Source organism: Falco naumanni, chromosome 4 (genome assembly GCF_017639655.2).
Source record: "Falco naumanni isolate bFalNau1 chromosome 4, bFalNau1.pat, whole genome shotgun sequence".
In the NCBI taxonomy this organism is placed as follows: domain Eukaryota; kingdom Metazoa; phylum Chordata; class Aves; order Falconiformes; family Falconidae; genus Falco; species Falco naumanni.
In genome coordinates this window covers 62349039-62377008 of record NC_054057.1, presented here as the reverse complement: position 1 = coordinate 62377008, position 27970 = coordinate 62349039, and the positions used below count along the sequence as shown (strand labels likewise).

At 62.8% G+C, this 27970-nt stretch overlaps 3 protein-coding genes across 9 annotated transcripts in view; 2 read left to right on the top strand and 1 right to left on the bottom strand.

The window, feature by feature from the left end:
* Positions 1 to 27214, top strand: part of LOC121086532 — a 40134-nt gene extending 12920 nt beyond the window's left edge. Inside the window, exons 10-24 of the mRNA XM_040590434.1 lie at positions 1952 to 2559; positions 2971 to 3092; positions 3193 to 3482; positions 5136 to 5748; positions 6403 to 6529; positions 8304 to 8417; positions 8660 to 8770; positions 10962 to 11877; positions 12369 to 12492; positions 17623 to 17937; positions 18718 to 19110; positions 20342 to 20468; positions 21274 to 21387; positions 22395 to 22649; positions 24619 to 27214. Of these exons, the coding sequence (XP_040446368.1) occupies positions 1952 to 2559; positions 2971 to 3092; positions 3193 to 3482; positions 5136 to 5748; positions 6403 to 6529; positions 8304 to 8417; positions 8660 to 8770; positions 10962 to 11877; positions 12369 to 12492; positions 17623 to 17937; positions 18718 to 19110; positions 20342 to 20468; positions 21274 to 21387; positions 22395 to 22649; positions 24619 to 25712 (5323 nt within the window). The 3' untranslated portion in view covers positions 25713 to 27214. The remainder of the gene's footprint in view (positions 1 to 1951; positions 2560 to 2970; positions 3093 to 3192; positions 3483 to 5135; positions 5749 to 6402; positions 6530 to 8303; positions 8418 to 8659; positions 8771 to 10961; positions 11878 to 12368; positions 12493 to 17622; positions 17938 to 18717; positions 19111 to 20341; positions 20469 to 21273; positions 21388 to 22394; positions 22650 to 24618) is intronic.
* Positions 1429 to 4698, bottom strand: LOC121086982 (tigger transposable element-derived protein 3-like). Of its 4 annotated transcripts, none has more exons than XM_040591513.1 (3): positions 4317 to 4698; positions 3935 to 4054; positions 1429 to 3799 (listed from the first exon to the last, which is right to left on the bottom strand). In XM_040591513.1, the coding sequence occupies exons 1-3, from the start codon at positions 4348 to 4350 to the stop codon at positions 1938 to 1940; spliced, it is 2016 nt and encodes a 671-aa protein (XP_040447447.1). In that variant the 5' UTR covers positions 4351 to 4698; the 3' UTR covers positions 1429 to 1937. The 4 variants fall into 4 exon arrangements, with proteins under 4 accessions (XP_040447447.1, XP_040447446.1, XP_040447443.1 ...); XM_040591512.1 differs by having other exon boundaries at positions 4010 to 4054; positions 4317 to 4694; XM_040591509.1 differs by lacking the exon at positions 4317 to 4698 and having other exon boundaries at positions 3935 to 4305.
* On the top strand, positions 4958 to 8413 carry LOC121086994 (protein ZNF783-like). Of its 4 annotated transcripts, XM_040591536.1 has the most exons (5): positions 4958 to 5130; positions 5350 to 5748; positions 6403 to 6529; positions 8083 to 8153; positions 8304 to 8413. In XM_040591536.1, the coding sequence occupies exons 1-4, from the start codon at positions 5107 to 5109 to the stop codon at positions 8103 to 8105; spliced, it is 573 nt and encodes a 190-aa protein (XP_040447470.1). In that variant the 5' UTR covers positions 4958 to 5106; the 3' UTR covers positions 8106 to 8153; positions 8304 to 8413. The 4 variants fall into 4 exon arrangements, with proteins under 4 accessions (XP_040447470.1, XP_040447469.1, XP_040447471.1 ...); XM_040591535.1 differs by having other exon boundaries at positions 5022 to 5130; positions 7505 to 8308; XM_040591537.1 differs by having other exon boundaries at positions 5025 to 5130; positions 7869 to 8308.
* Positions 27215 to 27970: the final 756 nt, after the last annotated feature.

Genomic DNA, 27970 nt, shown 5'->3' with positions numbered 1-27970 from the left:
GGGATTCCCCCGTGCAGCCGGTCTCGGGTGCCCCCTCCCGTGCAGCCCGTTGCCCCCACCCGCGGCACGCACCTTCCCTGCACCTCCGGCAGAGCCCCGTGCAACCCCGGGACAGGGCACCTCCGTGGGCACCCTCGCAGGCACCCCGCCGGGCTGCTGCGTGAGCCTCCGGGATTGCATACCCGATGGACACGTCCCGCTGCATCCCGTGCCCTATCGCTGCACACCCAGGGGTGCTTGTGGTACTTCCCAGCATCCCGGTGCCCCCCCGCTTTGCATCCTGTGCTCATGCATGCCAATGGGTGCTGCTCTGTGCACCCCTGGGTGCCACCTTCCCTCTGGCAGGCATCCGGGTGTCCCCTGCACCCTGGAGGGCCCCTGGCAGCCCCTGCACCCAGATGGACATGTCCCGGTGCACCCTGCCCCTGCACCCCTAAGGGTGCTCGTTGCACTCTGTCCCATGCACCCTGATGGTGCTCAGTACCTCCTGCACCTCTGTGGGTGCTCCTTGCACCCTTTGCCCTGTGCAACCCGTGCACCCTCACCCCATGCACCCCCCCAGGCAAAATCACCAAGCACCCCCCGAGGCCCTGGGGTGCACCCTGTCCCATGCAACGGGTGCCCCTTGCACCCCTGCCCCCTCCACCCCAACTGGCACCCTTGCACGCACCACTCACCGCGTCCCAATGGTCCCCTGCCCTGGTTGCCCCCATGAGCCCCCCGCCCTGGGTACCCTGGTGAGCACCCCTTGTGCGTCCAACAAGCAGCTCCTGCCCAACCTCCCACCATGCTCCCACTGGGCCCATTCCGCTGGGTTCTGGCCAGGGTTCCCTCTGCAGGGCTGGTTGTAAGGGCTGGGTGCAGAGCACCCCTGGGTGCCACAGTGCTGTAGGGACACACCTGTCCCCGCTGCGGGGTACGGCCCTCCAGCTGCCCCTGGCGCACACAGGGGTGTCCTACCGGTGTCCCATCCCACCTCAGGGACCCCAGGGCAGGAGCAGTCGCCATGCCGGGGACAGGGTAACCGGTGGGTGCCTGTTAGGGTGTGCAGCCCAGGGTACACATGGGGGGCTGTGCAGGAGACCCTCAGGGAGCACATGGGTGCCAGCCACGCCACACGGGACACCCTGGCATACACCCCAGGGCTCCTAATTAACAGCCATGATGGGGCTGTCAGCCCGGTCCCTGCTGCCTGTGGCCCTGGTACCCAGGGGACACACAGCACTGGTTGGAGTGCTGCAGGGTCCCAGGGGTGGCTGCGGTGCCACCGGGCCAGGCTGTCTGCATCCCCAGGCCAGGGTTAGGGAGGGAAAGGACAGGTCTGGGGTGTCCCTGCTGCTCCTGGTGGCCCCAGGGAAGTGTGGGGGCTCTGCCCGGCTCACAGCAGGGCTGGATGTGACTTTAAAATATTTACAAACACCACCCATGTGCGCTTTGCTGAATTCCACCTTTTTAATGCCTGTTGCAAACCTCCGGGCACCACGTCGTGACAGCAGCTGTTGGCACCCAGTTCCCCCAAACCCCTGTGGGAAGGAGCCACTGTCCCTGGTATGGGGACACCCCACCATCACCCCAGGACCCGCCCCCGGCAAACACAGCCACCCCACTCAGGGCAAATTCCCCCCGGGGGCAGCTCCACCAGACAGCTTCTGCTTGCTGCAGAAGCCACCCCCAAGAGGTTTTGGCAGTAGTTTTTTGGCTGCCACCACCAGCCCCCAGCACCACACCAGTGGGTGACATCCAGAGCAGTGGCTCCACAGCTGCCAGGCATGGTGCTCCCTGCTGGACACCCCCTTTGCCCCTGAGCCACACAGACCCACAGCAAACCCCACGGCACCACTCAGCTGGCACTGCTGCAGGAGACAGCGGCCAGGCTGGTCTGGTGATGGCCCAGATGAGCACCAGCCCCCATCCCTGGCATGTGCTGGCCACTCCGCTCACTGCTTGGGAGGGGCATCCCCGAGGAGGGCTCGCCTGGTGCCGGCCGACACCATGTGCACCACGTCCTCCAGCTCATAGAAGGCCTGGAAGAGGTCCGGCGAGGTGGCCTGGCACTCCAGGTACCGCCGCAGTGTGGCCAGGCTCCCCCAGACCTCCTGCTCCGAGGGACAGGGCTGCACCACTGCCAGCTCTCCTGCGTCCTCACCCTCCGCTGTCCCCTCATCCCTGTCTACCTCTGCCAGTTCCCCATCACGCTCCAGCTCCTTGTCCAGCAGCGCACGGCGCTCCAGCTGCTCCTGGCTGAGTGGGCTGGGTGCCGGGGCCAGGGCCAGAGCCTCAGCACCAGCATCGGGGCTGAAGCCAGCAGCACGGAAGCAGCCGGCGATGAGCTCTGGGTGCACGTCGCCCCAGGCTTGTGCCAGCATGTGCAGGACATCCAGGAGGGTTGGCTGCCCCACGCTGCGCTCCACCAGCTGCCACCGCAGCAACCGGCGCCTGTAGTGGCCCTTGAGGTCACCGGCAATGCCGCGGTCCAGCGGCTGGGCCATAGCGGTGGCCGATGGGATGAAGACCATCCTGACATTGGAAAGCTGGAGGTAAGGGTGCGCCTCATGCTTGGTGAGGAGGAGGAGGACACTCTTCCCCTGCCGCTGCATCCCCTCGTTGAACTCCCGCAGCCACTCGGCGAAGAGGGGGGCAGTCATGCCGGCCAGGCTGCCAGCGCGGTAGCTCCAGGGCATCTGTGCCAGGTTGACACCCTGCAGGCAGCGTGGCTGGGGGCTCTCCCCCACTGCCCGCAGCAGGACCTTCTCTGAGCCGTTGGCGTTGGCGCAGAGGAGGAGCGTCAGCTGGTCGCCAGCACTCTCACCCTTGCCAGGAGGGCTGACGGGGAGGAGGACCCCCGTCTCCCCACAGGCATAGATCTCAGAGGGCGCGTAGCTGCGGAGGAGGCTGGGCAGCACCACACCGGCCCAGTGCTCAGCCGTGGGCTGCTCTGCATCCCCCTTCTCCACCGGTGGCTTCTTGAAGGCGAGGTTGTGGCGTGCCCCGAAGCGAGCCAGCCAGCCGCCGCTGGGCTCCGGGTCAGGCCGGCCAAGCGCCTCGGCGAGGTGTTTGGCCTTGAGCTGGAGGAGCGGGCGGCTGATAGGCAGGTCGGTGGCGCGGGCGCCCTCCACCCAGCGCAGCAAGGCAGCCTCCAGGGCCGTGTCCTTCCCCTCCCGCTTGCGTTTGCGCTCAGGGTCGCCATTGCAGTGCCACTCATTCAGGATCCGCTCCTTGTTCTTGATGATGCGGCAGATCTGGGGCTGCGACACCCCGAAGCGCTTGGCCAGCTCGCTCTGTGACACCTTGGGGCCCTCCAGCATCTCCAGCACCCGCACCTTCTCTGTCAGTGACAGCTCCTTCCGCTCCTTCCGGGGCGCTGCCGTGCCCCCCTCTGCCGTCCCTGGGGAGCGGCCGGCACAGGGTGCTGGCCGGCAGGGGCTGCCCGTGGCCCCCAGCCCCACCGGCTCGGCGAAACGTCTCCCGCAGCGGCTGCAGGCGTAGGGACGCTGCCCGCCATGTGCCAGCCGGTGCCGCACCAGGTCCGGCTTCTGCCCAAAGCCGCGTCCGCACTCGGCGCACTCGAGCAGCAGCTCCTCGGGTCGGCAGCGGCGACTCTCGAAGGCAGCGGGTGGCGAGAGGAACCCCCCGTTACTGGCACTGGGACTCGGCTCCGGCTCGAGGAGGCTGCAGTAGCTGCAGCCCCGCTCCCGCAGCGGAGCAGGGAAGTCACCGGGGCTGGCACGGCGTGACGGGGGAGAGGTGGGTGGTGGGGACACCCTCTCCTCGCTCTTCACCTCCTTCCCCAGCCAGTCCCCTGCAGAGACAGGAAGGTGTTGGGGAGCGCCCCCCGCCCTGGGAATCCCGCCGGATCAAGCCCTCTGGCTCAGCAGTGCTCAGCCCATCACCCGAGCCCTGTCCCCGGTCCCACTGGGCCCTGTGTCCCGCTCACCCTGGGAGGGGCCGGCGGGTGCCAAAGGCGGCCGGGGGCCCCGGTGCTCCCCGTAGCACCCTGCCACCTCCTCACCTCGCTCCACCTCGGCCAGGATGTCGGGCTTGGTGATGGCATAACCTGTCACAGAGACAAGAGGAGGGACAGCCGGTGATGCCGCCGGTGACCACGGCCAGTCACCACAGGCCTGTACTAGCATCCCCCCGCCACCGCTCGCCTGTGGGGATGGGACAGCCGGTTGGTGTGGTCCCACGGTGACCCCGGCGCCGCCCACGGCAACCTGCTCCCGCCACCCGCCGGGCCGGTGCCACTGGCCTCGCTAACGGCCGGGTCGTGACCAGCAGCACCGGGGCTGGTAGCGGGCAGCACCCGCGTGCCTCACCCAGGGCGACGGGATGCTCGCGGTCCTCCTTCATGGCACCGGCACCAGCCTGGTCCTCGGGGAGACGCGGCGGCTGCTCCTGGTGCTGCTCCCGGCCAGGCCTCACCTGCGGGAGGGATGGCGGCGGCTGAGCGCTGAGCCGCACCGGGATGATGGCGCACGGCCGGCGGCCAGCGACCTCGCGGCGCGGGCAGGGGGCCGGGTCGCCGGCGGGGGAGCCTGCGGGGGCGCCTGCGGAGGGGTGTGAGAGGCGCCGGAGCCGCCGAGCCCCGCCGGGCCCCGGTACCGGAGCCGCCGAGCCCCGCCGGGCCGCGGTGGCGGTGCCGTACCCGGGCCGGGCCCTGTCCCCTCCCGCCCGGCCGGGCCCACCGCCGCCCCAGCCCCGCCGCCCCCGCCCCGCGCGGCCCCGCTACCGGCGGCGGGAGCGAGCGTCCCGGCACGTCCCGCCCCCCTCCGCTCTGCCCACCTATTGGGCCGCCGCCAGCGGGCGCGGCGCGGATTGGTGGCGCTACCGCCCAATCACCGCGGGGCCGGAGGCTGCGGCGGCGGCTGCCCCTGCTCGGCGCCTCCCTGCTCGTTGGCGCTGCGCGCTCCGCCCGCCGCCAGGTGTCGCTGCGGCGCTGCACGTCGCCGCCGCCGCTCCCAGCGTCCGCTGCGTTCTCGGCATGGCCGCTCTGCCCCGCCGCTGCTGAGGAGGCGCCGGGCCCGCGCCGCCGCCGCCCGCTCCGCTCCGCCGCCCCCCCCCCTCCCCCCGCTGCCGCCGCCGCCTCCCGCCGCGCCCCGCACGGCCATGGCCGACTGGGCCCCCGCTCAGGTAAGCGCCGCCGCCGCCCCACCCCGCTCCCCGCCCGCCGCCCCCCGGCCTGTCCCCGTCTCCCGTTCCCCGGCGGCGGCCCGGCCCGAGGGCGCTCGGCGGCGGTGCGGGCCTGTCCCCTCCCCCACGGAGCCCCGTTCGCCCCTCGGCCGGCCGGCGGCGGGCCGGGGACCGCCTCGCTCGGGCGGTGGAGCCCACGGCCTGTGCGTGTCCCCGCAGGACCTGGAGTGGGACATGGAGCCGCAGGAGCTGGCTCTGGAGCAGCCCCTGCCCGCCGCCGAGCAGGGCCCCGCCGCGGAGAGCGAGCTGCCGGCCGCCGAGATCTCTCTGACTCTGGTCACCGAGATCCAGGCCGTGGACAGGAAGGTGGATGCCCAGGCTGCCCAGCTGATGAACCTGGAGGGGAGGATGAGGATGGCAGAAACCAAGTTGATCGGCTGCGAGAAGACGGCGGTGGAGTTCGGGAACCAGCTGGAGAGCAAGTGGACTGCACTGGGTACCCTCATCCAGGAGTATGGGCAGCTGCAGAAGAGACTGGAGAACATGGAAAACCTGCTAAAGAACAGGAACTTCTGGATCCTGCGGCTGCCCCCGGGGGCGAAGGGAGACGTCCCCAAGGTAACGGTGTCCTCTGCTCCATTTTCCAAACGGGCTCTTTCCGCATGCACTTGGCGCTCACAGCCTGGTTCCAGGGCAGCTGTGGTGCTGAGCAGGGCCCAGCTTCCCCGCAGCAGTGTATCTCCTTTGGTGCTTGGCAAGAAGCACCAGCACGGGTTCCTTTGTATTAATTACACACTGCTCGTTATAGACACACAATGCTTCCCAAAACACATTGACCGCTCTGTGCAGGGTTGCAAACTCCTTGGTGTGGCTGGAGCTGTGTTTTGAGTCATGCAGAACCACGTGGCTCAGTCCCACTGCCTGGTGGCTTTGGTAACGTCCCCAGTGCCTGTTTGGAGGCACTTGGTGGCAGAACCATGTAAAAAATGAAGTGGGGAAAAGAGTCTGTGTTGTGCACAGGGCGTCACCTGCAGCATGAGGAGGCTGAGCAGAGGGCGAGGGGCAGGCAAGTGATGAGGGAAAACCCCATCATGTTCTTTGCACGCAGGGGTGAAGCCAGGCCCAGGGGCCAAACGAGGTATGTGGAAGGAGCGGGCGTTGCTACCTGGGACTGTCCTGCCCAGTGCTTGAGGAGTTTGAATGAGAAAACATCCCTGGTGCTTTCTGTGACAGGAGGCAAAACGTCTGAGCGTATGATACTTTTAATTGCAGGTCCCTGTGGCATTCAACGATGCTTCGTTTAACTTCTCTGAGGAGGAGTGGAAGAGCTTGAACGAGTGGCAGAAGGAGCTTTACAGGCATATCATGAAAGGCAACTACGACGCCGTCATCTCGATGGGTAAAGACGGGCTGGGGTTTGTCCTGAGTCTCCTGATGCACCAGGTTTTCCTGGGGCCTGGTGGATGGAAGCACAGCTGTGCCTGGCAAGGTCGGGGAGGATGGATGGTGTGCTGGGCCAGGAACGTGTTATGCTGGCCATCACCAGCAGCCCTGGCAGTTCCTTCAGCCCTCACCGGTTCAGTTTAGCCGTGGATGGAGGTCATGAGCCTCACCACAGTGACCGTGTTTCCCTGACGGTCTCTGTGGCTGGTAGCAGCCAAGCAAGCACCTGGGTTGTGAGGAGGAGGGGAAGCCAGAGGACCCTCAAGCCAAGTAGAGGTGAGGAAGAGAGAAGTTTCTTTGTCACGCAAAGGTCCACAGATCCACTGCGCTGGGTGCATCAGCCTGCTGGCCACATAGGGCAGCAGAGGGGTGCCCTGCCTCTGAGGTTCCTTCCAGCCCTTTCTGTGGGTGATCGGTCCTTCAGCTGCAGAGCCTTTCGTAAGGGAGGAGAGCGAGGTTTGTCAGCTGCCGGCCTTGGTGCTCTGTCTGACCCCAGCCTCATCTTAGGGAATGCTTCTCGCACAAGCTGTTGTGGTATCTGCTACTGTAGTGCCAGGGTAGAGCTGGGGAGGGGCAGGGGGCAAAGGCAAGCTCTGCCTTCTGCTGTCCCCTCCAGCAGCTGAGGGCAGCGAGTTCACAGCTAAACCAACGCACTCTGCTCACTCCTTCCAATCCCAGCTGCGGGGATTCCCTCTGGGGGACATGGTGCCTTCACAAGCACCTATGTGTGTTCTGAGAAATCACTTTGCCTTGGCGTCCGCGTGTGGTGGGTGGGAGCACAGGCACAACCCCTGGTAGACAGACATCCCCTCCCTGTGCTGAGGCCGCTGGCAGGCAGGCTCACTCGCCACCCTGCCATCCCACTCTGGCCAGTCCAGGCTTTTTTGTCCTTTTTTTTCCTCTCTGTTTCTTCTTTTATTTTTTTGAACAGAGGTCTTCTGTGGTCCCTGTGTGCAAGGTAAAAAGGTGAAGGGTAAATACTGGCCCCCATTCTCCTGTTTTTTAAAACAGTCCTGCATCCTGCTCTAGAGGTGCAGGAATGTAGCAGTCCTGCTGAAGGGGATCTGTGGATCTGAGCCTGGAGCTTAGAAAAATGTATCTGTGCTTCGTCTGAAAGTTTCCTTTGAGTAATGAGGCTTAGGAGTTTGACCCTCGCATAAGGCAAATGGATCCACCAGAGCAGCAGTGGAAATTAACACCCAGAGACTCATGCTTGTTTGGAAATGAAGTTTTCCGCTCTCCACCCTAGGAGAGATTGTGATTGTCCCCTTTCCCCCACCAAAATCCGCAAGCAGCCTGTGACTCGGACGAGTAGGATGAAGCGGTCCTGGCTGGAGGGAACCGCATGGGGAGGGCACTTCCCCTGCTGCCGCTGGCTGACAGCTCTGGTGCTGTTCCTGAGCTGAAGTCCCCATTGTAATGGATCCGCGGACCTTAGCAGAGAGGAGAAGAAAGGAAGCCTGGAGGTAAGCACAGATGCATTTTCTTATTCTCCTCCTCACGCTGCAGGCTGGGAGGTGCTCCTCACCTGAGCAGAGTGTGCTCCTGCAGTCCGCTCATGTTCCCAGGGCCCAGACAAGGTGAGCGGTGCAGATGTGTGAGAGCATCTTCTTAAGCCTCTTTCCATTACCCGTCATCCCCAGCAGCGAAGGAAGGTTGGTGGGCGAAGGTCTGAGAGTCTCTCTCCTGCGAGGGCAAAGGAAACATTCTGATTTTCTTTTTATGTACAGATGCTGCCATCTCAAAGCCCGACCTCCTGTCACGGATTGAGCAAGGAGAGGATCCCAACGTGGAGGATCCAGATGACTCTGAGGGAGGAGAAACCCCTACAGACCCCAGCACTGGTGAGCCATAACATCCCTGGGACTCGGTGGGGAGGTGGAAAGCAGACATGTGGCTGCCACCACCTGCCTGCACTCGTCCACTTGCCTCTGTGGTGGAGTTTGCCAGCTCCAGCCTTGGGCACCGGGGTGACTTTGCTTTCCCAGCTGGCTCTTGCCCGATGCGGCCATCTCTCCTGAAATCCCCTGTAAAGCAGCTGGGAACCCTCAGTGTAAACTTCTGTCACTCTTTCTCTTGTGTACAGAGTTTTCCTTTCCTGGCCCGGATGACAACTCATGGAGTAAATATGAAGAGACTCTGGCTGAAAGCCACGAGGGCTCTGAAGAAGAGGAAAGCATGGAGGTCCCTAGTACATGTGAGTTAGAAGTGCAGAGCTTCACCGAGCGTTGCACAGAGCTGGAACTAGAGGCAGGCTCGGGCTTCTGGCACTGGCTGGGGATTGCCCGGGGCGAGATCCTGCCTTCGCAGTGGTCTCGGTCAGGCTTGCCTTGAGGGCCAGCGTGGGAGCTGGACAGCAGCTGAGGCAGATGGATAGTGCATGAGCAGAAGCAGCTGTGGTACACAAGCAGCTGTGGACTGGCTAGGGGATGCAGATCACCTGTACAGTGTCACATCACTTGGCAAGGTAGCGTGTTTGGTCAGCCTTGAAGTGGAGATGAGCAGGAGCGTGCGTAGTGTAGGCAAGCTTTGATGGCATTAGCAACAAAGTTTTTAAAAGTCTTTTCCACCAGTATGTAAAGTGATGCTTTTCCCAGCTTTCTCTGTCAGCCAAATGTGAGGCTTCTCGTGGTGCAACAAAAGATGTGTCCTTGTCACCGCCCTGTTGCTCCAGGTCCCCGCTCTGAAGCGTGGGGACACATGAGCTGCTTTGCGAAGCGACCCGTGCTAGGATGTGCTTTTGGCTTCCCAGCCTCGTTTTCAGAAGCAACTCAACCATCCTGGGTGATGCTTTTCCAGAACTTCAGCCTGATGCAAACGAAGCGGCCTGTTTTCAAGCCGTGTGTTAAGATGTCACTCTGCCAGACAAGTAGATGAAGAGGCCTGTGCTAGGGAGTGCCTAGTGGCCTTCTCTGGGCATGCAGATGCTTGGCAGAGCTTTACCTTCTCATGCTCTGCAGAAACCTGTGGTTTTTCAGCCCTCTCTTCCACATTCCCAGATCCTCTGGGCTCTTTCCATCCTCCCTTTGCCAGGGTCCTTGGCGGTTGCTCTCAGTTACTGTCTATACTGTGGGAGCTCCTTCAGCCCCAGGCACTGTACAAGCCCAGGAGGAAAAGAGGTTTTATTCCCCTTCCTTCAGTTTTTTTTAAACTTTATCCTAAACTACGTGTTCTTAAAGACTTGTTCTGCTTCACCTCCTGCTGAGAAACCCACTTTTTTCCCTTTGTCTAGCTATATATAGAGGTCTCATCATTGTACTGTGAGCTTTCCCAGGAAGTCTTTATCAGTGATCTGGACGAGGGGATCGAGTGCACCCTCAGTAAGTTTGCAGACAACACCAAGCTGGGGGGGAGTGTTGATCTGCTTGAGGGTAGGAAGGCTCCACAGAGGGATCTGGGCAGGCAGGGCCTATGGGCTGCTGATGGCAGATGTTTGAGGGTCAACAAGGCTTTTGAGGCATGACAGCGCCACGCAACGCTACAGGCTCGGGGCAGCATGGCTGGAAAGCTGCCCACTGGGGAAGGGCCTGGGGAGGCTGGTCAGCAATGGCTAAACATGAGCCAGCAGTGTGGCCAAGTGGGCCAGCAGCGCCCTGGCTGGTGTCAGACACGGCGTGGCCAGCAGGGCCGGGGCAGTGCCCGTCCCCCTGCGCTGGGCACTGGGGGGGCCGCCCCTTGGATGCTGGGCTCAGTTTGGGCCCCTCAGCACCAGCCAGACCCTGAGGGGCTGGAGCGTGTCCAGAGCTGGGCAGGGAGCTGAGGAAGCATCTAGAGAACAAGGAGAAGGGTCTAGAGAACTTATAAGGAGCGGCTGAGGGTGTTTAGCCTGGAGAAAAGGAGGCTCAGGGGAGACCTTCTCGGTCTCTACAACCACCTGACAGGGGGTTGGAGCGAGGGAGGGGTCGGTTTCTTCTCCCAGGTAACAAGTGACTGGACAAGAGGAAACGGCCTCAAGTTGCACCAGGGGAGGTTTAGATTGGGGGCTGGGAAAAATCTCTTGCCCACAAGGGTTGCCAAGTGCTGGAACAGGTTGCCCAGGGAGGTGGTGGAGTCGCCATCCCTGGAGGGATTTAAAATACTTGTAGATGCGGTGCTCAGGGATATGGTTTAGTGGTGGGCTTGGCAGTGCTGGGCTAACAGTTGTACTCCACAATCTTGAAGGTTTTTTCCAACTTAAACAATTTATGATTTGAAGTCAAAATACTTTGGCCTTCTTTGTATTTCTGTACTGCTTAGGTAGCTCCCAGACGGGAGTTGCAACCCCGTAGTGTCAGGTACTGTCCCGAGTGTGCAAAGCAGAGACCACCTCTGCCCCAAGGGAATGGCGCTCTGAATGACGAGGCAGTTCTTATCTCAGAGAAATGACATGAATGTCTCTGCCCTGCCAGATGAACAGCAGTGTGATGAGGAAGGTTCCGAAAGCCTTGAGCTTCCTAGCTCGTTGACAGGGAAGTGGGAGGAGGTTTTCTCAAGCCCAGAGGAAGAGCTCAAGCCCAGCAGCAAGAGCCGGAGTGGATCGACCCCGCAGCAGAGAGCCACAACAGGCAACGGGCTGAGGCGCTCCGCCCGCCGTGGGAGAGACTTGGCCAAGAAGGATGTTCCTGAGGACATGGCTGCAGTAGAGGGGCCGTACATCTGCTGTGAGTGTGGGGAGAGCTTCCTGGACAAGGAGCTCTTTGCCACCCATCAGAAAGCGCATGCCAGTGAGGAAGCCTGCACTTCCCTGGAGCATGGAGAAAGCTTCAGGCAGAAATCCAAAACAGCCACTACGAAAGCCCAAGGGCCCTCCCGCTCCAAGCCGTCCAAGCGCCCTGATGGGGAGAAGAGCTCTGGGTTCAAGTACGGCTTTGTCAGGCACCAGGTGAACAACATGGTGGAGAGACCGTACACCTGCTCCCAATGCAAGGAGAGCTTCAGCCTGGAAGTGAGCCTTATCTTGCATCAGAAGCTCCACACGGGGAAGGGTGACGGGCCGCTGACGTGCACCTACTGCGGGAAGGACTTCCGAGACCTCTCCAAAGCCATCCGCCATCAGCGCATCCACACTGGGGAGAGGCCGTACCAGTGCACCGAGTGCGGGAAGAGCTTCATCCGGCGGGACCACCTGCTCAAGCACTGGCGGGTCCACACCGGAGAGACCCCCTACCAGTGTCCTGTCTGCGGGAAGCACTTCCGCTACAAAGAATCTCTGAATTGCCACCAGAAAATCCACTCCCGCAACCCCCGGCCCATGGAGGATACGCAGCACAACCTGGAGTCGACAACTCAAACCAGCCATTTCTGCGTGAAAAAAGAAACTAAGCAGTAGTGCTGTGGTGGGAGGCCAGGTCAGAAGGGTGTGCGGTTACGATAGCGGTCTAGCAGGTGGACGTGCAGCATGATGGGAGGTGAACTTGTATCGCAGCTATTCCATGTGGTCATGCTACAAAGCCCGCTTTGTTGAAGCATCAAAGGAATTCCTCTTAAAACTCTGACTGGACAGCCTAGGCACCTCTTCAACCCCGCGGGGTGACGTGGGGCTTCCATAGCGGCGTAGGCCTTGTACTCATTGTCCCCTACGCAGGTTTGGATTTTGCCTGTAGAGAATAATCCCGAGCGATTCGCTGGGGTCCGTATTTAGCAGGTGTTTCCCCACCTATCTTTGTGCATATTCAAGAGTGACGAGCTTCGCTTTCTTTTTTCCACTCGTTTCACCGCAAGGCTGGAAGCGTGAGGGAGGGAGGGAGGGAAGGAAGGTGCCATTCCCAGGCAGCTGGCCGCCTGCTCCCGTTGCGTTGCCGTACCTCGAACGGCAGCCCCATGCTACGAGGCCAAGGCTGGAATGAAGGGAAGAGAGGCGAGGCAGAGACGTGGTCAGGGACACGACGCAGGATTTTTCGAAGGCGGAAAAGCAGAGAGGAGAGAGCGGCGAAGAGCAAGGTGAGAAAAAGTAGATGCAGGAGGAAAGGATGAGCAGGAGAAGGGGCTGAGGACATTGGAGCAGGAGGAGTCGGGAAGGGCAGCGTGTGGAGGCACAGTCGAGGACCTCACCCGGGGAGGACACGTCTCTGTTCTTTTGAAGGATGTTACTGGCACCAGTCAGGCTGTAGCTTCCCTCTGGCCCGAGGGAACAGTGCTGCTGGTCTGTCACACAAACTCCTGTCAATGAAGGTGATTTTATTATATTTTTTAACTGGGTTTGGTCTCACACTCAGGTAAGTCAGATGAGTGAAAGCAACTTCTCCTAACCCCTGTAAAGAGCTGTTTGGGTTTTAGTTATTCTAGAAGTAGTATATTATTATTATTATTATTACTAATTATTATTATTATTATTATTATTATACTACAAGGAAGCTTGTGGCACTATATTTCACAATTGATCTAAAACACTTAAATGTATGAGATAACTGACCGGAGTTTTTCAGGCGTCTGTGTAAATATTGGTTGACTTCTCGGAGCTAATTGGTGTTGTTCCTGAGGTGGCTGTAAGTGGTGTCCCTTTCGCAGTGTATTGTCAGCTGCTGGTTTGTGATCGTGTTTTGTAATAACTTTTGTAAAGTCTGTCAATACAGTGTTTCCATTCTGAAGCCCGTGTCGGGTGAGTGATCGCAGCCCCGCTCCCCTCGCCAGCCGCTGTGTTTCGTCCTTGCTTGCCCCTCTCCTGCGCTGACGCCTGAGCCCCCTTGCCTGCCACCTGGCTGTTATTTATTAGCTTTTTCCAGGTAACTTGCAGAGCTGATGAACCGCATGAGCCAAGCCGAGCATCTGGGGAGGCAGGTCCGGCAAACAAGCCTGCTCGGTGCGGATCTGGGGCTGCTGGGGCCGGCGTCTGGCATTCGGGGTTCTTGTTTTTAAGCTTTTTCTCTCCTGCCGCTATGGCTGGAAGCAGACTTTGGTTTTATGTGAGGATACTGTCACTACTCCGGGAGCTGGCCTGCGCCACGCACAAACAGGGCTGCAGCGATGGCTGAGGAGTCGCCGGCCGCAGCCAGGCTGTGCTGTGAGGCAGAGCCAGGAGAAGCACCAGCGTGTGCGGCTGTGGCGCTGCCCCAGGCCTCGGAGCTGGGATGTTGTGGACTGGCCCTCCGGCACTGACAGCAGCCGGAGGAGCCCCGGCGTGCTCTGCTGAGGCTCTGGCTGCTGGCGCTGCGGGTTCATCTCTCACCAGGCAGGCCTGGCCCGGCAGTGCCGCGTGGCATCCTGGCACAGCTGGAGGGACCTTGGCTCACTCATGCCCGCTGCCCACCAGCGGGGCCGCCGAGCCAGACCGCGCTGCCTTTGCATCGCTGCTTCCTCGCTCGCACATACCCAAGCTGTTTGTACCGGGGCTGCCAATAAACTGTTCCTGCCAGGCTGGCCACGCCGGGCACTGCGCCCTTTTGTCTTGCTGCGCCATGGGCTTGTGCGTCCTGGGGCACGTGGTGCGGTGCCGGGGCTGAGCTGCGTGGCCCTGGGGCTGGCAGGGGCGGCGGGTGCCCTGCAGTGTCCTGGGAGGGTCCTGCTCTTCCCCAGCTGCGCCCCTTCTGCCTTCACCCCTCCTTGTGCTGGGGGGTCCCCTCTCTCCTGGGGTATTTGCGAAGGGGACAGCAGCATAGCCCCAGGCCCCCCTGCCCAGACGGTGGGTCTGGCTGGCCTGCCACCAGCATCCTGGGTTGCTCCCAGACCTTAACTGTCCCCATGTCCCCTCTTCCACCTTCCCCCTGCCCCAGTGACTGGCTCTGCACGGTGGTGGCCACGGCTGGTGGAAGCTCCTGTTTATTCCCCCATTCCCATCCTGGAGCGGGGATGGGGCAGCCCCCTGGCTACCGCTCCCCTTTTGCTGCAAGGAGCTGCTGGTTGGGGCCACACAAGGTGCTGGGGGGGGAAGACCATGGCCCCTCCAGGGGCTTTCTCCCCTGCCCAGCGTCCCCCAGGCTCTTCCCTGAGCCCAGTGCAGGGGCACAGTCCCCTCTCCCAGCTCTGCCCGTGGTGTAGCCTGGCATCCCCGGGGGCAGCCACCGGAGCCCCCCTAGAGCTGTGGTGAGGCCCATGGAGCTGTTCTGGCTTTGTGATGGGTTGTGGGGGTGGGCAGGGCCCCCGTGGGGCCTGTCCGTGGGTCAGAGCCAGCGCAGGGACGTGGCACTTGTGGCCCAAAGGTTCCCTGGCTTCGCCATCGCCACCAAGGTGAGGCCAGAGGGTGCCCATGGAGCCAGAGCGAGTGATCAGCACTGAAGCCCGTGCCGTGTTTTCTGGGGCAACCAGGTGGGATGGGGCTGCCCCATGCTGGGGGGCTGTGGGGATGGAGGTGCTGGGGAGGAAGAGGAGGGAAGGGGGAGGCTCATGGCAGGGGACGCAGCGTCGCACTGGCTCTGCCAGCGGGAGTGCAGGGCGGCAGCACGGCTCCTGGCATGCAGAGATACCGTAAATACACACGTATGTAATTCTGTGTGCGTACATATGCGTGTACACATGTGGCCTGCAGCGCTGGTCGCGGGCACGTGGCACTCGCACAACCGCAGCACCACTGACTGCATCCTGATCCCCTGGCGGCTGGCGATGATGAACCCACCCCTGGGGTAAATGTCCACGTCCCCATGGGCACAGCGGGTGTCCCTCCACAGCTGGGCTCAAGTGCTCGCTCACCCCAGTCACTGCCCCGCAATCCCAGTCTCCCCAGTTGCACTGGGACACACAAGCCCTGGGCAGTGGACCCCAATCCCAGAGCTGCTCCCAGTGTCCCCTTCGATGGGTGTCACTCCTGGCCGAGGGTGGTCCTGGGACAGCATGGGGGGTGGGTGGACGGGGGTCCCCATCTGCTATCGTGTTGGTGCCCCCCTGGGCGGAGGTGGGCACTGTCCCCCCTCCCCAGCGCAGGCACTGGTGGGCACCCATGCGCCTCCCCCCAGCATCACTGCCTCATCCTGGTCCCCCTCGTCCCCTCCCTTCTTCCACAAACCAAAGGGTTTCCAGCCCATCCCTGCGTTTGGTGTCACCGACTTCCCCCCATTGTCACCCCACACTGGGGGTCCTCGAGATCAGGAGTGGGAGCACGGCTACGTGCTGGGGGGCTGCTGCTGCACACGGGGCCTGGCGGGCTGGGCATGGGCACGCGGCTGTGCTGGGGCCAGAGGGGACATGGTGGGATGGGGACAGGATGGATGGGATGGGACACGGTGTGGAGGGATGGATCAGGTGGGACAGGATGGGATGTGACAAAACTGGACAGGGCACAACAGGATGGAAGGTGACTGGGATGGAATGGGAATGGGATTGGGATGGGAACGGGATGGGGGTGGGATGGGATGGGATGAGTCAGAATAGGGGCAGGAGAAGACAGGACAGGATGGACCAGGAGGGGACAGGAGGGATGTGACAGTGCCAGGACAGGAGGGGTCGGGGCAGGGCCAGGAGGGACGTGCCAGGGCAGGAGGGGACAGGGACGCCCAGGACGGGATGGGGCAGCACAGGAGGGGCCAGGGCCAGGCCGTGCCGCGGAGCCCCGACAGCCCGGGAGCGCGCGGCCGCGGGGGGGGGCGGGGAGGGCGGTTTCCATGGCGCCGCCGCCTCCGGCCGCCATTTCACGGGCCCGCGGGGCGCGAGGCCGCAGCGCCGGGGGTCGCGCTCAGACCGGGCCGCCAGGGGGCGCCCCCCGCCACGCCCCCGGCCATGGCGGCTCCCGACGGGGCGGGGCCGCCCCCCGCCCCCTTCCGCCCCGTCCCCCGTGCCCCCCTCGGTGCTCCCCCTGGTGCCCCCCAGCCTCGCCCCGCTCCCCGCGGCGCCCCTGGCCCCTCCGTGCCGCGCCGACCTCCCACCAGTTCCCTCCAGTCTCTTTCACTCTCCCCAGTCAGCGCCGACCCCGGGACCCCCCGGTGCCCCGCGTTACCCCCAGTCACCCCCCCATCCCCAGTTCCCTCAGGGCCTTCCCAGTTACACCCCACCCCCTCCCCAGTTTCCCCACCACCCCCACCAGTCAACCCAGTCCTTCCCCAGTCCCCCCCCAGTCCGCCTGTCAGCCCACTCACCCCGGGAACAGCCCCCGTTATGCGCAGCCCCTCCCCAGTCCCTCCAGTGTCTTCCCAATCCGCCCAGTTACTCCCAGGCCCTCCCCAGTTCTCCCAGCCTCTCCAGTTCCCCCCGTGCCTCCCCAGACGCCTCAAGCCCCTCCCAGTTCCCCCCAGTCACCCACAGCCCCTCTCCAGTCCTCCCTGTCACCCCAGTTACCCCTGGGGCTGCCCCAGTTCCTCCCAGCACCTCCTCAGTTGCCTCTTGTCATCCCAGTTCCTCTCTAGTTGACCCCAGTCTCCCCCCAGTTGCTCCCAGTCCTTCCTCAGTTCCCCCAGACCCTCCAGTTTCCCCCAGTCTCCCCTCAAGCCCCTCCCCAGTTCCCCAGTTGCTCACCCCCTGCTCAACCCTTCCTCTGCCCCACTAGTCGCCCCAGTCGCTCTCCAGTCACCCTGAGTCTCTCCCCAGTTGCCCCCAGTCCTTTCCCAGTTCCTCCAGTTCCCTCAAACCTTCCTCCATCTCCCCTAGTTCCGCCTAGCATCCCCCTAGTTTCCCCAAGTCCCTCACCAGTTCCCTGAGCCCCACCAGTCACCCCAGTCGCTCCCTACTTCCCCTGCCCCCCGTTCCTCCCCAGTTTCCCCAGTTTTTCAGCCCCCGCTCGACCCTTCCCCCGCTCACCCGCCCCCCCAGTGCCCCCCAGTACCCACCGCTCCTGCCCAGTTCCCCACAGCCGCTTCCCAGTTCCCTCCAGCCCCCCCAGTTCCTCGCCCCCCACTCATCCCTTCCCCCGCCCCCCCGGTCCTCCCGCTACCCCGCGCCGCGCGAGGCGCCCCCGGGCCCGATTCCGCCCCCCCTGCCCCCCCCCCCCCCGCGCCGCCCCCCGCGCCGCGGGGCCGGTGGCGGGGCCGGGCGGTGCCGGCGGGGGGGCCCCGACGGTGCGCGGCGGCGGCGGCGCGGTGATGCCGTCGGCGCGGCAGGGGGCGCTGTAGCGCGGGCGGGCTCCCCGCTCCGCCCCGCCCGGCGCGGCCCCCGGCGCGGCCCCGCGCGGCGGCGGCGGCCCGCCCGCCCCCTGCCGGCTCGGCGGGGCAGCGGCGGGGCCGGAGCGCCCAGCGCGGAGCGGCGGAGCCGGGACCCGGAGCCGCGCTCGGTCTCTCGCCGCCGCCCCCCCGCCTCCCCCGCCTCCCCCGGCCGGGCCGGGCCGGGCCGCCCGCCCCGCCCCGCCGCGCCGCCCCGCCGCGCCCCCGCCCCGCCGCCGCCCCGCCGCGCCGCGCCGCCCCGGGCCCAGCCCGATGCCCGGCGGCGGGCGGAGGTGAAGGAGCGAGCGGGCGCTGGATCCTCCCGGCCGCGGCCCCCGGGGCCCCGGGCAGGGAACAAAGGGCCATGGCCGAGGGGGCTCCCGCTCAGGTAAGGGCGCCCACCGCACCCCGCCCGCCCTCCCGCCTGCCCGCCCGCCGCGGGTCGCGGCCCGGCCCGGCGCCCCTGGGCCGCACGTCGGGGCGGGCCGCGCCGTCGGGGCCGCGGCGGGAGGCGGCGGGAGGCGGCGGGGCGGGCGGGCGGCGGGGGGCTGTCAGTGCTCGGGGCCGCGGCCGCCCCCCCCGGGGGCACGCGCAGGGACGGGCAGGGCCGCCGGCGGGGCAGGCAGCCCCGGGGGGGCGGCGCGCCCGGGGCCGGGCCGGGCTAGGGCCTCCGCGGCCGGCGGCAGCCGAGCTGCCGTCGGGGGGCCGGGCCTGCCCGTCCCGCCGCCCCCCCCCTCAACCCGCAGCCCTGCGGGCCGCCCCCCCCTCCCCCGGTGACAGACCGGCCGCCCCCCGGTGACAGGCCGCTCCCCCCCACCTCCACGTCCCCGCCCGGTCCCCATGGCGACGGGGCGCCCTTGCCCTGACAGCGCCCGCCAGCCGCCTCCCCCCCCACAGTGTCCCCTCGCCGTGCCCATGGCAACTGGGCTCGGCTGTCCGCTGTGTGTGTGCGGGTGTGTGTGTGTCCCCCCGGGTCACCTCCCGGCCCCGCGGTGTCGGGGCCCCCCCGCCCGTCCCGCGGGACCCACCCGGGGCTGCCATAAGCGGCTTAGCAGGGACACGGGGCAGCGCCGGGCTCTGCGGCGGCCGCCCCCCCCGCCGGGTTCCCCGTGCCCTGGGGGTGTCCGTGTGTCCCCCCCGCCGTGACCCCGCACCCCTGTGCCCGCAGGCGCCGGAGCCAGTGCTGCCGCCGCGCTGCCCCTCACCCCTGCGGCCACTGGCCGGCCCCGAGCGCACCTCGGAGCGGGAGACGCAGACGGCTGAGTTGTCCTTGACGGTGGTGGCGGCCGTGCAGGCGGTGGAGAGGAAGGTGGACTCCCACTCCACCCGCCTGCTGGACCTGGAAGGTCGGACGGGGATGGCGGAGAAGAAGCTGATCGATTGCGAGAAGACGGCAGTGGAGCTGGGGAACCAGCTGGAGAGCAAGTGCGCGGCACTGGGCACCCTCATCCAGGAGTACGGGCTGCTCCAGCGGCGCCTGGAGAACATGGAGAACCTCCTCAAGAACAGGAACTTCTGGATCCTGCGGCTGCCCCCTGGCAGGAAGGGGGAAGTCCCCAAGGTAACGGTGTCCCGGGGTGCGGGAGCCCCGCTCTGCACCCTTAACACTCCCAAAGCACTCACGGAGGGCAGGACTGGGGGAGACGCAGTGGGGAGCCCTGGCGCAGGCGAGTGGCTCGCCGTGGGGACCTGGAGGCGCTGCCCCTCGCAGCTTCCGGGTGTGTCCCCCCTGGGGACCCGAGGGGAACATCCCCCCGTCCTCAGGCCGGAGGTTTCAGTTCTGCTTCACCCCCTGTGCACCCCGGGACAGATTTACCTTTTCGGGTTTTTTTTAACCGCCGCTCCAGAGAAACACTGCAGATGTGGCGCTCTGCTTTTTACCATCATTTCTTTTACCACCGTGGTGCTGCGGTGGGGGTCTGCCGGGCCAGGGAAGGAGCAGTGGGGGCTGCTGCTGCAGGGAGGGGGAACTTCTGGGGTTCAAGGGAAGATGGACGGGCTCCCTGCACTTGGCTGAGCTTCAGAAGGAGCCCACCATCAGTATTCAGTTCCTACTTGCATTTCACGACCCTCTCACTAAAAGAAAGTGCAGGTGCGGGATGTGGCAAAGTGAGCGTCACTGGAGAGAGTAGAGTGGGTCTGGAGAAGGGGGGTTCTGACCCCGACACCCCCTTAGTGTGGTCGGGGAGCAGAAGCTGAGTGCTGCATTTCCCTCTGAAGAGCTCCATTCAAACGCAGCACAGCTTGCACATCCTGAATTTATCCTCAAAAATTATTACTTGGCCAACAGGCTTGAAAGCGGCAGCCTGCTCCTGGCCAATTTGCACACAATAACTAATGATAACTGGGAGCCCTTCAGGCCCGGGTAGTTTTCCCTCGAGTTCTGGGGTAATTGAATCTGGGGTTTTACGTCAGCTCATCAATAGAGATGAGGTCCAGCCCTAGCGCCCGATTTTTATCTCCGTTATGTTCCCTCCAGGCGGGCGCAAGCCCGGTCACCTCTGCAGAGCCATCCCTGCCGGTGCAGGGACCAGGGGGAGGAGATCGGCATCGTTTGGGGAAATCACAGTCTGGGTTCATCACTGAGAACCGGCCATTTGGCCAAGACCTTTAATCTTGGAGAAATACCTGTCCAGGAGCTGTTCTAAATACAAAACCCACCTTGATGATGGCTGCGGAGTAGCTGAAGCCTGGCTGTGTCCAAGTGGGAGTGAGCTGCCGCCACCGCTGGCCGGCGATAATGCACTGGGGAGCGAGGTGGCTACTTGAACCTGTGCTGCTTGTGGTTGCAGGTGCCGGTGACGTTTGACGATGTGTCCGTCTATTTCAACAACAAGGAATGGGAGAAGCTGGAGGAGTGGCAGAAGGAGCTGTACAAGAACGTGATGAAGGGGAACTATGAGTCACTGATCTCCCTGGGTAAATACGGGGTGTCCTCGCCCTGGCGAAGGCAGGCTCTCCTGGCTGCCTGCAGGCTTGGGCACCTCCTGATTCCTCCTTGGAGATCCCCTTGAGACCCAAATGTCCCATTTTAAAAGGAGACTTCAAACCACAGGAGCTTGTTGCTCACCTGGGTAGGGGCATGCCTGTGTCAATGCCCAGGTTCATTCCCAGCTGGGGGCACGGTGCTGTCCTGGCTGCAGGGGGGCTGCCCACAGGCAGGTGGGCTGGAGACCTCCCGGGGCCCCTTCCAGCCAGGGTTACTCGGTTGAAAAGCAACCCCTTCCCCAGGGCTGCTGGGAGGGCTTCCCTTCATCCTCTGGCTCTGCAGCGGGTACCAGCCCACGCACCCCTTGTAGAGGAAACTTTTGCAAGAGGGAAAAATTGTCTGATGCTACCCGAGCTGTGCGCCTTTGGGGCATTTCATACCAAAACTGCAGGAGAAATGGCACTGCTGGGACCAGAGGTGAAATGCTTTTGGCTTCAGGAGAGCCAGGAATTTGCCTGAGAAGTTCTAAAACCTTGCCAGAAAAACACACAGCTTGGGTTTCTTCTAGAAGGTAGTTCCTCTGTGTGAGGCACCCAGCTCCTGCCTCCATGAATCCCTTCTGCCCACCCCGGGAGCCCAGCCTGCTGGCAGCACTGGGCTTTTGTGCCTGCAGACCCTCTGGATGTTCCTGAGTGTCTTCACGTGTCCCACCCCTGGGCACTGGGGAGAGGTGGAAGCCGGTATTAGGATTCTTTGTGCGGTAATCCCTCGCTCCATCCCTCTGTCTCTCAACAGACTATGCAATTTCCAAACCTGGTGTTTTGTCTCAGATTGAGCAAGGAGAGGAATCGCGGGTCAGGAACGAGCAGGACTTGGAGGAGAGTGAGATCATTACCGATGCCACCGCAGGTGAGACAGCAGCTTAGCACAAGGGGAGCCGTAGGTTGCCTCCAGAGGAGCTGCTCACCCTGAGGCTAAAGCAAGTGATGCTGAGAGCTGTGTCTGGGGAGGTTCTCGGGAGGAGCCTTCCATGCGAGCGGGGAACGTTTGGCTGGTCAGAGACTTGATGTCCAGCTGCAGCTCAACATATAAACCAGGGCAAGTGGAGCCTGGAGTGTTGGGCACTAGGAGCCATTGGCAAGGGAAGCATCTGCAACCAGAGCGGGTCCTCGGGGAGCTGGTGTGCTTGGCAAGAAAGGAGAATCCGGGTCCCATTGGGAAAAGCCATCCACCCAAAAAATCCTCTCCATCGTCTCTGGTTGTGCGGATGGTGCCTGGGTTTATCCTTGGAGCATCCTCCCAGGGCAGGACAGCCGGCTCCCATCCTGTGCACTGGGACTCAGGGTGCTGAGGTGTTTCTCCACGGGCAAGGCTGGGCTGGGAGCGGGGCACTGGGGACCCTGCATCCCGGAGCAACTCCTGCTCTCAGATAAGGGGGGTCGCTAAGGGGATAAGGGGGTCTTCTAGAAGAGATGCTGTCAGCTCCACTGCTGGTCTCTGGCCCTGAGCTGTGGGCATGGGGTCACTCCGCCCCCCACCTGTGCTTTTGGTCACAAGGATCTTTAAGTTGAGGATCTTGAGGCCAACGGGAAGAGAAAAATAATCTGCCCGCAGGGAGCTGCCAGCCAGGGGATGTGGGGTGGCCGAGTGGTGCTGAACTACCGGCGCTGAGTCCCCAGGCCAGGTGCAGTGAGTCCCCTGTGCTATGGGGGATCCCAGGAGAGAGGCAGGAGTGTGGCAGGGGCGGCTGAAGGGCAGGGGCTGAAGGGAGGGAGGAACTGGCCAAGTGAACAAAACCCCTCTGTGGGATCAGCAGCCAGAGCGGGGCTGCGGGAGGCCGGCGGGGATTGCTGTGAGCGCTTCCTTCATCCTGGCTCCCAGGAATGATGGTGGGTGGGAATCTGTCTTTGCTGCAGCTGGTATAAGGGTTGTGATCAAAACGGAGGAGCTCCTTCCTGAGGACAGCCCTGAGAACCCGGAGCTGCATGGGATGTCAGGGCAGTCGGAGGGGAGCTTCCAGAGTCCGGATGAGGAGGCAGCCTGCGAGAGCCCCTACGGCTCCGTCTCCCCGCCAAGGGACCTCCCAGGGACCAGCCTGGGTGACTCGTCTGAGTATGTAGCTGACTTCAATGAGATCCAGAGAGTCATCGTTCACCACGGGAGCTGCACAGGTGAGACGCACGGCATGTGGCGTGTTGGGGGGACAGGAGGCCCAGGAGGGGCTGTGGTGGATCCAGGCAAAAGTGGGCAATGGGTTGGACGAAAAAGAAGGGCTAAATGCCCCCAGAACCAGCACCAGAAGGGAAGTTTCTGGCTGTGGCAACCTCGCAAGCAGCTGCAGTCAGAGCTGGGGCTGGGAGGAGGAAGCAGCACGTGTGTGGTGGACACCAGAGCGTGGTCTCTGCGGGCACCTGACTGCTCCAGAGTGGAGTGAGCAGTGACACAGTCCTGGGTGGGTGGGAAAAGGCCTTGTTACACGTGGAGACTGGGGGAGGATGTGTCTCAGGCAGCATTTTGTGAGAGCCCCAGTGAGCCCCTGCTGCCAAAATCCCGCCGTTGCAGAGGGCAGGATGTCAGTTGAGGACTCCTGCCCTGGTGTTAGCCATGCGGAGGAATGGTCTAAGCCACTCAGGCACTTACACACTGGAGACTGCTGGAGCAGTGTGTGCAGTCCTGCACGCTGACCAGTGTGGGGGTCTGCGGGCAGGTCTGGAGGATGGGAAGGAGGGCGGCCAGAGGTCTGTGGCATGCGAGCTGCCAGGAAGAAAGGGGAAAAGTGAGGTTCTTTAGTGGAGAGATGAGAAGATGGCACTGGGTGCTTCATGAGTGGGAGGCTGCTAGTTGGGTGGCAGGTATGGGACAGGCCCTACGGATGTGCTCAGAGGGCACAGACGGGAAGGCAGGGAGATGGGCTGTTGGCCTCCCTGGGTTCCCTGCCTTCTGATGGCTTTGCGATGGCGTAACACTAACTGAGAAGGATAGAGCTGGGCTCTTGAGGTCTTCCCCAACTCCGACTCATAGATTCTGTGGTCTCCTCACAGTTTTCTAAAGGAAACCAGCCAAGCCACCAGCAGGGCTGGAGCCGATGCTTATCCAAGAGCCAGCACCTCTGCTGATGCGTGGGGCCGCGGCTGGCAGGGCTGAGCAGGAGCGGCAGCGATGCTCCCACTGAGTGCAGGTGCTGGCAGCCAGCGCTCGAGCGGCGATAGCCCGTGTGTCTGCATAAGGGAAGCTCCTTGCTGTGGAGGTGCAGAGGGGGACTGGGAACGTGGGGTTTCCCCACTGAACCCTCCATCGGAGGGGAGAGGGTTGTGGCTGTGATCCATCCCGCTCCAGTCAGCTGCCTCTTCTTGGGAAAGTGTGGCTGCTCTTCCTAGAAAAGTACATAGGCCTGGCTCAAAGTCCAGCGTGGGGTGACGTGTGAGGGATCCACCATGGGCCTTACCTCGGGGCACGGTGGCTGCGCGTCCTGCTGCGCGCGTTCCCAGTAGGGCCGGTCTCACCAAACACACACACCAGGTCACCCCCGGCATCTGCAACACAAGGAGGGGCCTGAGGTGCGGCCACCCATCCCACCGCTGTTTGCCTCTGGGAGGGAGGGGGTCTCTCCCCGTGCCCCGCTGCTGCGAGGCTGGAGGAAGGGGACAGTAGCAGGCTGGGCGCACTGTCTCGGGAGCGGAGCTGGAGGCCGGCAGCCCTGTGTTGTGCTTCCATCAAGCAGTGCCGGCGGTGGGGCGCGTTGTTGTAGCCCAGCCCAAGGGCAGCAGATGGAGCTGCTCCAAAATCATTCGGCTGCTGGAGTCCTTGCAAACCGATGGCACTTTTATCCCTCTCCGTCTCATAGCATGGTGAAATTACAAAACCTTTTGGCAGGCAGGTCTCGCCACCCCCTCGGAAGGAGCCTGTCCAGGAGGCGGTTTGTCCGTCCTCCCTGCTGGGGAGCGCACAGGCTGGCCTCGCTGCTGCGGGAGGACGTGGCCCATGCCGGGGCACAGGGCTCCGGGCTGCAGCTGGCTGGTCAGGCATAGTACACACAGCTGCAAAAGCCCATGCAAATGTTTCTGTGTCGACCCCCAGGTGTGTAAAAGACTGCCTCGTCCCACCCGGTGACCCTAATGCTGTTCCGGTTTTCCCCCTCAGAGGATGGGATCGTGATCAAGACAGAGGAGGAGGAGGAGGATGACGACCCTGACACCCTGGAGCCGTGCACCATGTTCTCGGGCAGGACCGAGCCACCAGCGTTTCCCAGCCACGAGGCCGGGCTGGGCTGTGAGGCGCAGTGCAGCTCCAAAACGCAGCCCAGGAGCCTGGCAGCTGCCCGCGTGGGGAAGCCCCCCGCCTGCGAGAGGGACTCCGGGGAGATGAAGCCGGCCATCGCCCAGCAGCGGAACCGGACGAGGGAGAGACCCTACATCTGCCCCGAGTGTGGGAAGAGCTTCATGCTCAAGATCAACTTCATGATCCACCAGCGCAACCACCTCAAGGAAGGGCCCTATGAGTGCCACGACTGCGACCTTAGCTTCCGCAACAAGCAGCAGTTCCTGCTGCACCAGCGCAGCCACACGCGCCGGGGCGTGGGGGTCCCCCGGCGCCCCGAGCACGGCCTCAAGCCCCAGGCGCGGCCCCCACCTCCAGGGAAGCCCTACAAGTGCTCCGAGTGTGAGAGCAGCTTCAGCCACAAGTCGAGCCTCAGCAAACACCAGATCACCCACGTCGGGGAGCGGCCCTTCACCTGTGGCGAGTGCCGGAGGAGCTTCCGCTTGCAGATCAGCCTCATCATGCACCAGAGGATCCACGCCGGCAAGAGCGAGATGGCCTTCCTCTGCCCCCAGTGTGGGAAGAACTTCACCCGGCCCTCCCACCTCCTGCGGCACCAGCGGACTCACACCGGCGAGCGGCCCTACCAGTGCAGCCAGTGCGAGAAGACCTTCAGCGAGAAGTCCAAGCTCACCAACCATTACCGCATCCACACCCGGGAGCGCCCGCACGCCTGCGCTGTCTGCGGGAAGGGTTTCATCCGCAAGCACCATCTCCTGGAGCACCAGCGCATCCACACGGGCGAGCGGCCCTACCACTGCACCGAGTGCGGCAAGAACTTCACCCAGAAGCATCACCTCCTGGAGCACCAGCGGGCGCACACCGGCGAGCGGCCCTACCCCTGTACCGAGTGCACCAAGTGCTTCCGCTACAAGCAGTCCCTCAAGTACCACCTGAGGACGCACATGGGAGAGTGAGGGGCTGCGAACGGCTTCCCCTCCCTCCCCTCCCTCCATCCCTCCTCATCCTCCTCCACCTCCTTCTCCTCCACTCATCTCTCCCACCCTCCCTCCATCTCTCCCCACCCCCCCGGCTCAGGGCATGGACATCAAGGAAGCTTTGTGTGGTAGCGCTGCTGGTCTGGTGGAGACAGCTAGGCTGTTTGGAAATAAATTAATTAATTAAAGCAAGCAACGCGCGGCAAAATTAAAAGATTATATATATATAAAATTAACAGAAGCAGCTGATTTAGGGGGAATCTTCACCATCCGAAAAAAAGCAAACAAACCAACAACAAAAGAAACCTGTACAGGGTGTTTTGCCGGAGTAGGACTCTTAACTGCTTTTTAAATCTACTGTTTGGTTTTTTTAATAAATGTGGAGGAACTTCTTATTTGATAAGCAAACTTAGGATCGCCAAGATATTTTTTTTAAATTTTTTTTTTAAATGCTCTGTAGGCTGTTACTGGCACAGTCACTTTTGTCCAGGAGCTCTGCAGAGGCGCTGCCTCGTCCCAGCTTTCCGGGCTGGACGTGACAGCCGCTCAGCAGTGCGTGGCGACAAGGAGCTCCCAGCCAGGGGGAGGTGAGTAATAAATAGATCCAGATGATGAGGAAATTCTCCATGTGTCTAGATTTGAAGCGCTGATAGGTGCTTGCCCGGCTGTCGGGGCTGTGATGCACTCCTGAATTATACAATAGAATAAAATACTAGTTGCAGTAAAAGAACCTTTTTCTGGTAGGACCCCATCAGCAAGGCTCCTCCAAACATTAATTTCTAGCGCTTTAATCCTTCCACAGTGGCAGACACCTCTCCGGTGAGCGGCGACCCCGGGCAGCTGGCCCTGCCGCCACCATGAGAGCTGCACCGAAGGCATCACCAGCCACCACGGGACGCAGGAGCGGTTTGTAGATGTGGGTCTTGCCGTGGGGTGCTGTGGGGTCACAATGTACCTGTGCACAAGACCTTGACATGTTTAACTGCTCTTCTGCTCTTTGAAACATGCTGCGGCGTGCAGGTTGCCCTCGTCCTTGCTGGTGGCGTTGACTGCGCGCTCCTCAGCAGCAGGAGCAGGGGGATTCCTGCCCCAGATGGAGGAGCAGGTCCCACGCTGGCTCCGAGAAGAGCCCCAGCCAGCTCAGGGCTGCCTGCAGGAGACCTGGCTCCCGGGCGCTCGCTGCCAGGGCCACTTGCCACACGGCTGTGGCTATAGTCACGGTGGGTGGGACGCGGGTGAGTCTCCTCACTGTTGGTTTGAGCTCCTAGCTCCAGCGGCTTGGTTCTCCATGGTCTCGTTGTCCTCGTCACAGCTCCTGTAGCTGGGCTGTGGCTGGGTGAGCGGCACCCAGAGGGCCGTGGCCGAAGCAGTGACACCAGCTCCCTGGTGCCCACCGGGCTCCTGGTGGGTGGGTGCCGTGGGGAAGGTGGTGTCAGATCTCATGTTGAACAGTGGCATCAATAAACAGAGCGATGATGGGATAAGTTGTTGGGACCTGTTAATGTCTTTGCAGAACCAAAGGTCTCACTCCAGAACCTTCCATGCGTATGAACCTCTCCTAAATTTGTAATTTACAGCCTCTTCTGTGCTAGAACGCGCCCAAGGACAGCAGAGGTGCCAAGAGCTGCCAGCTGGTCACCGCCGTGGAGGGGAGCATTTCAGGGATGCTAGAGCAGGCTCTGGCTGAGGTTCCTGTGTTCCCGCTGCCGCCGGGTGGTGCCCGAAGCGCCCTGCAGCAGGTTGGGGTTTCAGGTCACAGTACTGTCCCAGGTATGTTAAACATGCTGTGATGGGGCTGATGTCCCTGGAGGGAGGTGCTGGAGCCCAGCTGGCTGCCCTGTGCCCCTTGGCAGCCTCCCTGCATCCCCCTCATCAGAACTGAATGCAGTTAGGGGGAGTAAAGAAATTAAAAGCAGAACTGACTCTGATTCTCAGCAGCTGATGGTCATCACGCTGGCAGTGCCACGGACCCAGCACTGTCCTTTTTTCTTCCTAAAAATGGATGGATTCAGCTTTTTTCTTTTTGGCAAAGCAGGCACTTAGGTGCCCATACAAGCCCCTCTGCGGTGCTGGGACCTGCCTGGGGAGCCCCGGGGACAGGCGGCCCCCTCCTCACCACAGCATGGCCGGGCTGGCAGTGCCCGTGCTCTGCTCGGCGTCACTGGGCCTCACACAGCAGCTGCTCTCCGGTCGTGCTGCTCCTCACCTGCTGTGCACGCACGTAGTGGTGTTGTGGA